At 45.7% G+C, this 13,485-nt stretch overlaps 2 protein-coding genes across 5 annotated transcripts in view; both read right to left on the bottom strand.

The window, feature by feature from the left end:
• The window catches only part of AFF4 (AF4/FMR2 family member 4), a 48,044-nt gene extending 46,915 nt beyond the window's left edge, over positions 1-1,129 (bottom strand). For 3 of the 4 annotated variants that reach the window (XM_042826087.1, XM_042826084.1, XM_042826086.1), the window contains exon 1: positions 978-1,129. The gene's annotated coding sequence lies outside the window, so the exon portion shown is untranslated. The remainder of the gene's footprint in view (positions 1-977) is intronic. The other variant, XM_042826088.1, reaches the window with a different exon arrangement.
• Positions 1,130-4,368: 3,239 nt separating this feature from the next.
• The window catches only part of ZCCHC10 (zinc finger CCHC-type containing 10), a 9,420-nt gene continuing 303 nt past the window's right edge, over positions 4,369-13,485 (bottom strand). Inside the window, exons 2-4 of the mRNA XM_042826568.1 lie at positions 11,518-11,679; positions 9,122-9,163; positions 4,369-6,141 (exon numbers count right to left, since the gene is read on the bottom strand). Of these exons, the coding sequence (XP_042682502.1) occupies positions 5,877-6,141; positions 9,122-9,163; positions 11,518-11,679 (469 nt within the window). The 3' untranslated portion in view covers positions 4,369-5,876. The remainder of the gene's footprint in view (positions 6,142-9,121; positions 9,164-11,517; positions 11,680-13,485) is intronic.

The raw sequence follows: 13,485 nt of genomic DNA on the forward strand, positions 1-13,485 counted from the left end.
GAAGAGAGCCGGCAGTGTGGTGAAAATAAAGGCAGACGCTTGAGGAGAACAAGTTAATTTCCAAGAGTGTCAGTGCTGAGTAAGTGCCTGCTCTGCTCGCAGGAGGCAAGTGGGAGGGCAGACTGACATCAGTGGGAACACAGCTCCGTCAGCGCCTTCATAAGGAAATGATCACACAGGAGTGCAATGGAGATGGGCTGTGAGATGGGCCCACAGGAGGCACTGCTCTCATCGGGGCATCAGCGTTCCAGACCAATCTTGAGGCACGGGTGTAAGCACTCAGGTGAAAGGAAGTCATGAAGTTTGCCACTTTCCCATTTAAAGATGCAAACAGAACAGTCAGCAAATGAAAGCACTGAGCTCTGCAGCCCGGCACCCAACAGCACTGACTGGAAAAAAAAAAAAAACACCTTGTCAACCCGGGTTCAGGAATGTTAGGTGACAGCTCTCCCAATCACAGAGCATAACGCCATCCTCATCACGGGCGATTCTTTACGTAACAGCAATACACCAACGGCCAGCAGCCCCTTCCGAGCCGTGCAGTCCCTGTTCCCGGTGATCGGCCGCGCCCGCAGCGGCACACAGAGCCCCCCGGCCCTGTCCATTCCACACAGCCGCTCGGTGCCGAAAACAGAGCGAAGGGGAAGGAACAAAGCCCCGGGATCGAATCAGAAAAAGGATTAAACCCCGCGGCCCAGAGAGGAGGCTGCGCCGGCCCCAGCAGCACCCGGTGGCGTCCCGAGCAGACATTTTAGCGGCGGCCCGCGGGGTTCCGCTCCCCGAAGGACCGGGGATCGCCGGCCAGGCCCGCCGCGGACACAAATGGGGGCGGCTGTGCCAGGAGGAGGACAGCGCCGGGCAGGGGCCGCCCAGGGCGCGGAGCCGCCGCAGGGATCCCGGCCCGCCCCGCCGTGGCTCCGATCCCTGCAGGAGGCGCTGCCCGGCCCGGCGCGCCCCCACCCCCGGCCGCGTCTCACCTCCGTTCGCCGCTCTCCGCTAGGCCCGGACCATTTCCTGGCTGCCGCCACCGGCTCGCAGGGCGGAGAGAAGGAGGAGGAGAAAGAGGAGGAGGGGTGCGAGGAGCCCCGAGGCAGCGGAGGGCGAGCGGCAGGCCCGGCTGTCGGCGCGGGACGAGGCCCGGGGAGGGAGGAGCGGCTCACAGGCGGGAGGCGACGGCGGCTCCCCAGGGCTCCCGCCGCTCCATCGCGGGGTCCGGGGCCGGGCTGGCGGCGAGACGAGCTCGGGGTGGGCTGGCGACGTCGGCCTGGGCGGCCCTGGGCCCGGCTCCGGCTGCCGCCCGCCCTGCGCCCGTCCTGCCGGGCCGCGGCTCCTCCCGCAGCCGGGCACTCGCGCTTCCCGGCAGTCCCCGCGCCGCCGCAGCCCCGCGCCGCTCACGTGACCCGCCGACGGTTGGGAGGCGGGGCGGGGGGAGAGAGAGAGAGACTCCGCGGGCACGTGACCACGCCGGCAGCGTTACGTTACGTTACGTCACGTCACGTCACGTCACGTCACAGGCCGCGCCGCACCCCGGGAGCGGGAATGGAGCCCCGCTTACGGAATTCGTCTTCTCTCCACGTCATTACGAGGCTCCGCCCCGCCCTCAGCGCCGCCCCCCGTGCCGTGCCGGGAGCTGCGCGGCGCCGCACGTCCTCACGTCACCTCCACGTCACCGCTGGGAGCGCGCCTTCATCCCCCGCGTCGCGCCGTTACCGGCCGGCCCGCGTTCCTCTAAGGGCAGATCGCAGACCCAGAACGGATTCCCGTCGGGCGGGGCGCAGAGCAATTCTCCACAGCCTCGCCCGGACCGCGCTCAGCACCGCCACGTGCGGGCAGCGACGGCTCCCGGTCGGGCTCTGGCCGTCGCAGCCCGGCGGAACGGAGCGCGGCTCCGAGCCGAAACAACGGGCGGAAGCGCAGCCACCACCTCAGGAGGCGGATTCGCCCGAGGAACGGCTCTTCCACGTAGGAGAGCTTTTAAAAGAAGAGAATTCCCAAAGTCGGTGATCGTGGAAAAGCCTGCAAGTTTAAACTGTGTAAAAGTTCCCGTGCAAAACAAAAATAAATACATCAGAGCTGGTTTGTGGAAGCAGATGGCTTTAAGTGCGGTGGAGCGCAGTTCTACTTCGTGTTCATACTAAAAGATACAGGTTAAAGCGTGCAAATAAAATGCAGCAGAATTGTAAAAAAAAATTCTTGTACGACTGCAATTTAAACTCCAGCATTTAAAAAGAATCATGGAATTGCTCAGGTTGGAAAAGACCCTCAAGATCATCAAGTCACAAGCTGATCGTACTGCCCAACTCTTAACTGAACCACGGCCCTGAGCACCACATCCAAATGGAGGCTCTGACTGCAGGGAACCTTCCTGCAAAGACGCTGTAAAAACATCCAATAGAGCTAAGTCTGGCGCCATCTGCAATAGATCAACTGCTGTTACTGGCAGTTAAATGCGAGCTCTGTTCTGAAACCAAGATATTACCAACATTACTACAAAATACGATGATACGGGGATGAACTCTGCCCTGTCTCAAAGTTAAGTGCCAACAGCTTCCCTGCTTTATGGAGGTGGGGAGGGCACAGGCAGCTTCGCTGAGAAAGTAACGCTGCAGCGTAAATAGAGGAGCAGCAAGTAATCAAAGTGCTTCATTCCTGTTACGTCTCAATCATGTCTTCATAGTTATATTTTGACAGTGGCATTTTCGGGGTATCACCTCTCAAGCTGATATTCTGTGTCACATTTTGTACTGTTCCTAATGCCTCTCCCCCCACGCACGCTTTTTTTTTTAAAAAAAAACATATTTTGAACAAAATTAGGCTGTGAAGACCTGCCTGACCCCACTCCTATCTCAGTGTCTGGTTAGAGACACATCTTGGATAATTGTGACTTCATAAAACAGATTACATCCATGAGGCTCAGGTACATGGAATGATTTCTGTATAAAGCAAATCCACCCAATAGCTTTACACTAGAATATCAGGTTTCCCCCCTTCTTTTGCTCTCCTATCACTCAGCAGTGTTTTCCCTTGAAATGCAATGCCTTTTCCTGAGGCTGTTTTTCTACCAGACTGCATCAATTGCTTCACTTCAATTAGCGATGGCAGCTTTGCTTGAAATAGGAAGGATTAAATTGAACCTGATCCAAGATACACAACTCTCATGTAAAAATATACATGCTCAGTAAATAATTTCAGAGAAGGGAGGGTTGCTTTGTTTGCTTCCAATTAATGCCTTTCTGTACTTAACCTAGAGCTCTGAAGGATAGTAATTAAAGAAATACCTGTCAAAAAGGATTGGAATTGAAGCATCTTGTGACAAGGTATCAGGATGCAGTGTGTTGAAAGGTGAACTGGTAAGGAAGGCTCTTCATATGCTGGTGGGTTTTAATCTGTAAAACAGGATACATAAACTCACAAAAATAAAACATACTCAAAAGTAAACACTCAATGTGAGAGTAGATAGCTTTGTGGCTGGTCTGGGACCTTATCAGCTCTAGGCAGTGTGTGCTTTGCAGTTAAAGCAGTAAGACACCTCAGTCTCCCCACTCATAACCCAACAGTGGGCTAGAAATCAAGGTTTTCTTAATGTTATCTGTAATTATATTACCTTCCCATATCTCCTGCTAACAGAACATAACATACAGAAGGATTTCCTTTTGCCTTGGTGAATTGACCCAATTTAGCTGGCTGCAGACACTGCAAACAGAAGTAGGAAGAGACCAACCCCTGAACTTAGTGACTGGCTTTAGCACTTAGCAGGCTGTTTGACAATCATCAACTTTCCTTTCTTGGCAGAGATGAGTTAATGAGGAATATCACTACACTTCTGATGAACCACCCACACAAGTACTGGCAGCATTACAGATTGCAGAAACAAACACCCCACACGATCTTAATAGATCTGTTTGTTTCTGCATAGATCTTAATAGATCCCTTGTCCCCTCCCTCCTAATTAACTGCTGTTCCTCATCACAGTCCCCCTTCACATCCACACTGCTGCTACTGCTGCTCAGCTCAACGCCACCCAGAGCGAGAGCCTGCATTCTCTGCACACAGTCTCCATGAAATGGGTGTTGTGTCCTCTTCCAGCAGTCCCCCATTCCTGCTGTGCCCCTACAATGGAAGCCAGGGCTGCAAGCTTCCCAACAACCTGCTTCAGTCATCAGTTTGCCAAAGCTGTCACAGGGCTGGGATTCGGGTCACCTCTAAGAATACAGCTCTCCAAATGCCTGCTCCCTACCACCACCGCCTCTTCCATGCTTTACTACTGTATCACTTACATTTTCATTGCCATTAAGCATGAACTTAGAAAGCACCGTTTAATAATTTATTAACTTTTTCCCATTAAACAGTACATTCACTAAGGAGGACTTCCAACGATTTTCTGTTAATTTTATTTACAAGTCTGCAGCGTTCTGTAAAACACAGTAATGATTACAGACTAAAACACACAACATACATATTTTCAAACATTTAAATATAAGCACAGTTTATTCAAAAGTAATACTACACACTGCATTTTCCATAAAAATATAAAAAATAGTTACTATATTTTACCTAAATCAAGATATTTAAGAATTCTTCCACGTGTGACGTCCCCTCCCAAAAAAAAAGGGAACTCCAACAATAAGAAATCCAGGAGTCAACATCCCAAATGAGAATACGAATGCCAATGCTCAAATCCACCAAAAGAACACAGAAGTTTCAACCTGCAACCAGCAGTGATTGTTCTGCAGCACGTTGGGATTTTCCTTTGCACCGACCTGCACCTCCTGCTGCAGGGTCTCACAGACACACGCCTCCCATGAGCGCAGGGCTGCTCCTACTGCAGACCACAACCAGCCACCTCCTGCCCAACAGCACAGCTTGGCAGTCTCACATTACACAACTTTTTTTTTTTTTTTTGCAAAAATATCAAAGGGAAACTCTCTCCTTTGGGAATTCCATTTAGAGACGACTCTTCTCCTCACCGAACATTCAGTGAAAATAGCCTACCTCTCTCCTAAAAATAGTGCCATTTTTGTTTGTTACTACCATTTTTACTGCCTATTCTATACTGAAAGCTAATAGTTCTGAAACACACCTATTCAAGCCCTTCTTCCAATAGGATACAAGTGATTTACAAAACAAGGCACAAAGATGAAACTCCTAAGCAGCATCAGTCAATCCTTCCATCGTGCACTGCTCCTCTTTCTTACACAGACATTGCTGCAAGAGACACTGTCTCAGAAAAGCACTACAAATACACCAACTGTGGAAACAGGCAAAGCCTCTGTACAGCACAAGTAGTACATCCAGCATGAACAAAGGAACGCCACTGAAAGTTCTGTGGTGCAAGTAAGACTCAGCCTGGAAGCATCGGGAAAAGCCACCAGAAAAAAGCTCAGCAGCAGTATTTGTTAACAGTGAGATGGCAGGTCCTCCGTGTGCACTGTGCACTCCACGCCAGCAATGACAGTGCACTACAGGCAGCAGTGTGAAGCTTTTGCTTCTGATAGTTTAGAGGATTTTCTAAATGTAAGAGAAGTCGCCATACACAGAGCAGTAGAACATGATGCACAGCATGATCTGAAATAAAGAGATTTTGCGTTCCAGCACGTAAACATCCAGGTTACTGGGCCTCAGCTCATATAAACAAATCTGATGATAGACTTTTAAACTAAAAGAGTAAGATTTCCCATAAAATGATAAACCTCAAAAATACTCTTTCAGTAAGTTTCACGTGCCATTTAATACCTTTCATGTCCTATGAACGACACAGAACATTTAGAGAGTTTTAGCAGAAGAAATGTTGACCAGTTAAGCTGTTTGGCAACCACGTGCTCAAAACCTCTTTGAAGAATGTTATAATTCACTCAGAAGCAGTTCTTCCCTGTTCATTATTTCTTCTTCTTTTTCTTTGGTGGCTCATCATCAGAACTACTGTCTGTGCTGCTACTGCTACTGCTGGAGGAACTGGAATCTGATTCAAACTCTGAAGATGAGGAAGTACTACTCGAGGATGGAGAAGAGGAGGATGTGGAGGAGCTCTCATCACTGTCACTATCAGAAGAAGAAGAGGTAGAAGAATCATCACTGTCAGATGAGGAATCACTAGCTGAACTGTCACTGCTGCTGCTGCTGGAACTTGTTACACTTTTAGATCTGAAAGAAAACAAATACACAGATGAGCACAGTTCTGCCCTTTATTCTCTGCTGTAATCCAAAGATCGATTAATTGCTCTGAACATTTCCAGACCTGACAATTTAAGAATCTTCCCTCCCTCCTTGTCCTCCTCCCAGCTCCTGCCTTTATTCTGAAAGAACAAATTTTGGCTATTTGAGCAACAGCAGAATGACACCACAGATGTGAAGTAAGTTGGCCCATACAACATCAAAGCGAATGCAGGACAACAGGGAAAAAAGGTAAATTTGAAAGTTGGCAAGGCTTTGAGGAACATCTAGTGACTTCATTGGCCTACCTCAACACAAGAACAAAGTTGCAGAAAAAGCATGAGTGTGCTGTACTGCTGAAGCTTCAGGCAGAAATTAACAAAGACTGGATGCCCAGAACTGTAATAACAAGTGACATTTTGGCTATGTAAGTGTTGGTGGAAATTGCATCAGTGATTTCACAGATGTTAGAATTGTGCTCAATGGACACTGTTCCTAGATTACTCCTGGCAAAAGGAGCCAAACTTTCTGCAATTACACAGTGCTTATGTTTGCGGGGTAGGAGAGAAGGTGTGGAAACAGTCCAGGATAAAGACATTAGGAACACTGGAAAGTGGGTTTGTGCATGCTCTGCAACTTCATTTATTCTCCCCTCATTTGTAGCCCTTCCAGTAAGACAGCTGTTCTCAAGATCAAGGTCTGTAACGCAACGTAAACAAACCACTGAAGTTTTTGTAATACAGCCATCTCTTATCTCTCTTGCTCTGTGCAGATGTAATGGCTGTTTATTAAAAAAAATCCCTAAGGTCTGGTTAAATACAGACTTTTTGCTGATGTAAAACCAGTCGCTAAATGAGAGAGAACGGGACTATTTTAAAATGACCTTTGGCAGCTCTACACAAACTCTTTCTGTCCAAACAGCTTCACTGAATTTCAGACCCATTTATATGGGCAAGAACCCGACAAAGGATTCACCTATTCTAAAATTCACCCATTTTCTCTTGTCCTAATTAGGTGATGTAACATCCTCGATGCTAACGATCAGTAGATTCCAGATTTGTGGGTACACCACTGGAAAAGCACAACATTTCTCCAGCATCCATTCACCTCACAAGCTCATAAGCGTTGCTAAACTCGTGAGTTTCCATGCACAAATCATGGAACAACTGCTGCATTTTGTAATGCGTGTTATCGTTCTTCTCAGACTTTATCCTTCCTAACTCCACCTAAATCATCTAACAACCTCCAGTGATTTTAACACGCTACTTAAATCAGACCTGCAACGTGGAGCACAGTTACCGGGATGTTTACGGCTGTGTGCCCCGAAGGAACGAGTGAATTAGGACAAGTTTCACCCTTTAGACAGTTAGAGTTGTTTGTGATTCATAAAAAAAAGCCCTCCACGAAGGGGGCTTTCAATTAGCAAATGAAGGATGCCACACAGCAACGATGAAGCCAACGCAGAAGCCAACTCTGTGCCACCTGATGTTACAGCATTGTACAGCAGTAGTTTTGCCCATTCCTGCTTTTCTGGTTAAGCCTGTAGCTTCGTGCTGCTATCAGAACACACACACTGTGTCAAGGCTTTGTGCTCTCTGCCAGAACCCACTACTTTGGCTTTTTTCTTTTTATTCTGGAACCTGCATATTTAATGGCAATGCTTTGCTGAATTTTCTGCATTTAATTTTTCCTGGATCACAACAAAGAGACAGAAATCCCACATTACCTCAAAAGGAATTTATATTGCTGGATTTCATACTTGCATCAAAACAGGACACCAATTTGAAGAGCACAGAAGTTTTAGGGGAAAAAAATGGCTGAACAACTTCCTACCACAAATCCTTCTGCTCCTTTTTACATCTGGCAGCAGTTCAGGGCTCAAATGCTCTGAAATACAGAATGCCAAATAAAGCACTGCAGCAGAGAAAGCTGAGGAAGGAAGAATTATGAACTCCGTTGTTTAGAAATCGGTTGGATTTATGACCTCACCATTTCCAGGTAACTCCAGCAATAAATGGACCCTCCTGATAAAGAGCCCCTCAGCAATCCTGAGCAGCACCTCAGTTCTGCTGTCAAGTATTCTGATAAAGCCAGATGGAACAACAGTTTCATATAAAGGCATGTTTTTAAAAGCTGCTGAGAACAACTGGCACACAAAGCAAAAGGCTTCTTCTCAAAAACCTCCTGAAATTGGTTTTAGATCAGATTTAGAGATAGAGGACAGGCTATGAAATGCAAAGAGACAAGGAGGTGATTATTGTAGACGTGCCCCATGTGTCAGACTAATGCTCAGCAGCACTACAGCAGGGCTCAAGCTGCTCCTGAACGGGCTCTGCTAATGGAGATTGCAGTGGATTCCCAAGCTAGCATTACCATGGATTTAAAGGAGGAAGAACGTCCTAAGAACTTCTGGCTCAAATTACTATTTCTTTTCCAGGAGTGAAGAGGAATGGGAGGTGGAGTGGGAACAGAATATTTACCACCCTGATTTTTTATTATTATTATTTTTAAGATACTTATTTCATTCTTTAAACAAAGCTTCAGAGAGACAGCTGTTAAGAAAAGGGGATGCAAACAACAAACAGAAGAGCAAGACAGATAGGTGGAACAATACACACTACAAACAGTGTGCTACTCTTGCACGTTTAACTACCTGATGAACTTTGAGGCAAAAGCAAGATTTCTACTAAAGCAAAATCACAAGAGATAAAAGAGTCAGTATGAAAAAAAAGAAACAAAAAACAGAAGACAAGGAATTTAGGAATTTTTGGACAGGGAAGAATAGAAATTCTCCCAAGTATCTGCTATACAAACATCTGTAACGAGGCTAAAAGCTGCAGCATCAAAGTCAGCATTCACAAGTTTGCTTTTCAGTTTCCATACACACCCCTCCCAAACTGCCTGCTGCAACACCCAAGTGCAAGATCCCACACTCAAATAGCTGCACATCTTGCCATCATTACCCACATACCTTTTTTTCTTGGTCTTCCTTTCTGCAGTACTTTCTCCAGTGCTAATTAGGGGGGAAAAAACAATGCCTTTAGTTAATGCATAGGAAAAGGAAATATTTAGCAGCACAGTGGAGCTGAGTTCAGTATCAGTGAACTGCTGTCTCACTGGCAGAGAGTTGTGCTGCCCAAAACTCATTCAGGATGCATTTTCTATCATTTTTCAAACTGGAAGGAATGTCTACAAACCCAGGACAGGGGAGGAAAAAAAAAAAAAAAAGCAATTCATCTCTAATTTCCTGTGTAAGTGTGCTTTATCCTTTACTCCTTTCTTTGTACTGCACAGACAGCATCTTGGGACAGGAAAAGCAGAGGGGATAAGGATACAGAGAGGTCCTGTGCAGCCACATTTCACAATAACTGAATTGACTGAAACAAAGGATTAGAAGATGAAATTAGTCTGCAGCTTTCATCACATTTCTCACAGGTACAAAAGGCACAGAATAATCTTTCTACTGACCCTACCAGCAACCTGTCTTTCATATTTCCATATATTCATACACTCACAGAAAGCTTTAGTAGCAAATACCACAGGACAAAGTTTCTTTTAACAATCTATCTTAAGAGGTTCCCACCAGTCATCAATTTCAGATTTTTTTTTCCCCTCCAAACATTTCAGTTAAATTTGCCAGTTGCATCCTTTTCACACCTGACTGTCAGAACACAGCATATAACTTAGCCTGGAATTGAATTGAACTGATTAACGTCATTCCTCATCACGTATTTACAAGGTACTTAATGCACCTCTGACACACAAGGAGGTTGTCTGTTCCTTCACAAAGAAGGATACCTTTTCCTCAGCTGAAATTATTACTGAAAGCCATCTTAAGCACACAGAACAGAAAGCACGTAAATTGGAAGAGCTGCCAATACATTATATTTAGAAACACTTTATATTTAGAAATCAGAAAGCAGTATTTGTTGAGAAAGACTCCAGAGAAGGGCAGGAACAAGAAAACATTAAGCATAAGCTATGTTATTTCAACAGAAGCACTCAGTGCCATTTGCACGCTGGCAAAACGAAATTTGGCACGTTTGTGTTTTCATACAACCATTGTGCAAATCTCACAACTATTACACGAGGAGTTTTCTACACCCTCACAAAATCCTGTAGGCAAGAAGAAAATTCATTAAACTCCAAACTGAACCAAGTTTGAATCTCTCCTGTATCTCTGCATGTTATAAGCATTCCCATTACGAAGGCTGTAGAACCCCACAGGCTGCCGGGTCCCAGAGCCACCGTGAGCACACAGTCACACTGAAGCACCGTTAGGACTGAGCCAGGCTGCAGTGGCACAGCTCTGAGCTTTAACCCTCACATGAATCCAGGAGTTTGCTTCCCTAAGAAACTACACAGCTGAGAGTGGTTGATCCGCTGTAGATCAAATAAAGCTGCTCCACTACACCTGGTTATTTTCCCCGAGGCACCACGCTGTGTTTGCAGAGCCATAAATAAAACTGCAGCATTCTGGTTTCAGTTCAAAGTGGCAGCAGTCCTCCAAAACGCCTCGAAAGGAAGCGAGTTTTAGATCCTAGGCACTTAGGCTCTAGGAGTGCTTATCTACACTACTAGAGGATTAAAATTGTTTCATGGTTACTCACTGGATCAGAAGTTATTTCAAAATCAAATGTTTTATAGTACTCTTAAGACAAGACAACTCCCAGTTCAGTATTTCAGCACTGCAATTTACGTTCCTGTCTCAGCTGAAACAGCCAATGAGGTCAAATCAGATCACTCTGACAGAGGTCACCACCTATCCTCTTCTCAGCAAGATAACAGAGCTCTTTCATAACTCACATCCTGGTAGCACTGATGACCTATGGTCAAAACACTGAGCTGCACGAGGTGGCGACAAGGAGGCACGTCTTCAGGTTCTCAGGACCAATACACAACTTAGTGGGAGGTCTTCACACTGCAAGGAACACAGGACTGAGAACCCAACAACCTACCACCCATCTGTTTGAACCATTATGTACTTAACAGTGGACCCCTGCCACTTGTAGGAACAGTTTAACAACAAAACTAAGCAGAAGTCAAAGAACCACTTCTAGACATCTTCAGCTCCACACCAACCTGCTCGGCCAAGCACACAAAGATGAAACTGAGCTACTCAGGAGTCAGCATTTCACTAAAAAAGTCTCCAACTATTTTAACTTCAGCACGCTTTATTTTTCGCCTCAGATGCAATCTGAGTTTACCTCCCCCACCCAGCACACACTATGGCTTTAAAACTGAACAAGTATCACAGAGTGCAGGCGAAAGGACAAAAGAAAACAACCTAGGGCACCACCTTTCCCACGCTCACACCAAATTACCTCTTCATTAATAAGCTGAACATTCTCATTCTGCCAGTCTTACCTTTGTTGCAGCAGTAGTTGCTTTTCTTTTTCTTTCAGAATTTTTGCTAATTGAGCTGTCCTTGAAGGTCTGTGCAGGTATTTTCTCTTCCCCGTGCACTCATACGTCCAATGTCCAAACTCTAAACATTTCTGACATCTTACGTGCTGCTTGTTTGCCTCCCTACAAAAATGCAGAATTGTTTAAGTGACTGATCCCACGTCTGCCTGTTTTACCTATTGAAAAAATACACATTTTCTTTAGCACAGCCTTCACAACATACATCACTACGGTTAAAGCAGGCTGATGTCCATGGGTGCTTTTGAATCAGAGCAAGAACAGTAACATCAAATACACACAGAACTTTGGCAAACATGCTACTGCAGTTACCAAGCTACTCTCATACCAACTATTTATGGAAGGAGAAAGATGCTTTTACTCTATTCCAGAGCTTCAGCTTAAGCCTGCTTCTGGTTAAAGCAGCAAATGCTGAACTAGGACACTGGCTGTCTGTACAATGATGAATTGCAGCTCAATTTCTTTTCTCACTTGTACACACTTCTGGAAGTCTAGTTTGCACTCCTCAGTTTCACACCCTGGTATTTATCACCCAACTGCCAAGCACTTCCAAATTCACTCAAAGCAGCCAGGATCTGAGCAAGTGAAGCAGAGCTGCTCCCAGCTGCAGCTTATCTGAATTTCCCTACAATCTATTAAAGCCTGACAGAAGATTTATTGTAAGAATGATCAGATTCTTATTCACTTTCTGCAGTGTAAATCAACCAAACACCAGAACCACAAGTGGGCATTTTACAACCGCATTTCAGTTTTTAGAGATAAATTTGATCACTTTTAGCAGAAAACTAAGAAAAATTTGTGTATTCAGATTTTAGCATTTGCTCCACAATTCTAAAGCTTTATTTAAGTTTTATTTATTTATTTTGAAGAACAGCTGCTTTTGTATCTTCTCACAGATACACTCCTGCTTTACAAATAAGGACACATAGAGCACTCAAGTGACTGACTCGAGGCCATACCATAAACTACTTCTAGAGCCAGTGAACTTTATGAGAACTGCTGTAATTTATTTCTGCCCTTGTATCATGTTTTCAGCACCAAATGACTCGTTTTTCAAGGCCAGGACACCTAAAACAAGGCCTGCAGAACAGTTAGCTTTGTCTCGTCTGGGACTTCTGGCTCTGCCACCACAGTTGCACATAAGCAGAACCATGAAAGCCTCTCTGCTTCATCAACAGAGATGGTGTCACAAACCAGGCCAGACCTGACTCCACAGGAGGAGAAGTTCAAAGCAGTACTAATACAACTCCATATTTCTAGGGCTTTAACAAGGCTCACGTGACTAAGGCAGAGAATCCCATGCTAAAATAAGATCAAGCCCTAAAAGCAACACAATTACCAGGAAACAGATCAAAAGAGCTCAGCAAAAACAGGGCTATAAATACCATCCCAACACCAACACGTGTGAATGGAAAGCACGAGATTAAGGCAATCATTTAACACAGATCAGTGACCCCTGCCTGAAAGCAAAGACTGGCAGATGCACAGATCAGTATAAACCTAGCAGGCATAAGAAGACTTCAGAAGCGTTGAAATCAAGCAATGACTTCTTACAACTTAAAAGAGCAAGTATTGCAAAAGCGCTTTGAATTCCCAGTTACTTTCCTGCAGAAAATAGAAAATAAGTTACAGTACACAATGACAAAGGAACGGAAAGCAATATTGTCACAAATCCTTCCACCACCGTAATTCTCTGAAATTCAACAAGAATCAGTTCTGCCGGACAGAGCCAACGAGTTTTTACGGAGAGAAGCGCCAGCTCGTTTCTGCTCTCTGCGGTCCCGCACAGCCCCGGAGTGCGACCAAACCTCCGACCTGCGGCACTGCGCGCACACGGAGACACGGAGACACGGAGACACGGAGACACGGAGACACGGAGACACGGAGACACGGAGACACGGAGACACGGAG

This window comes from Centrocercus urophasianus, unplaced genomic scaffold (assembly GCF_019232065.1).
Source record: "Centrocercus urophasianus isolate 14NV4802_14NV808 unplaced genomic scaffold, USGS_Curo_1.0 seq_26, whole genome shotgun sequence".
NCBI classification, from domain to species: Eukaryota; Metazoa; Chordata; class Aves; order Galliformes; family Phasianidae; genus Centrocercus; species Centrocercus urophasianus.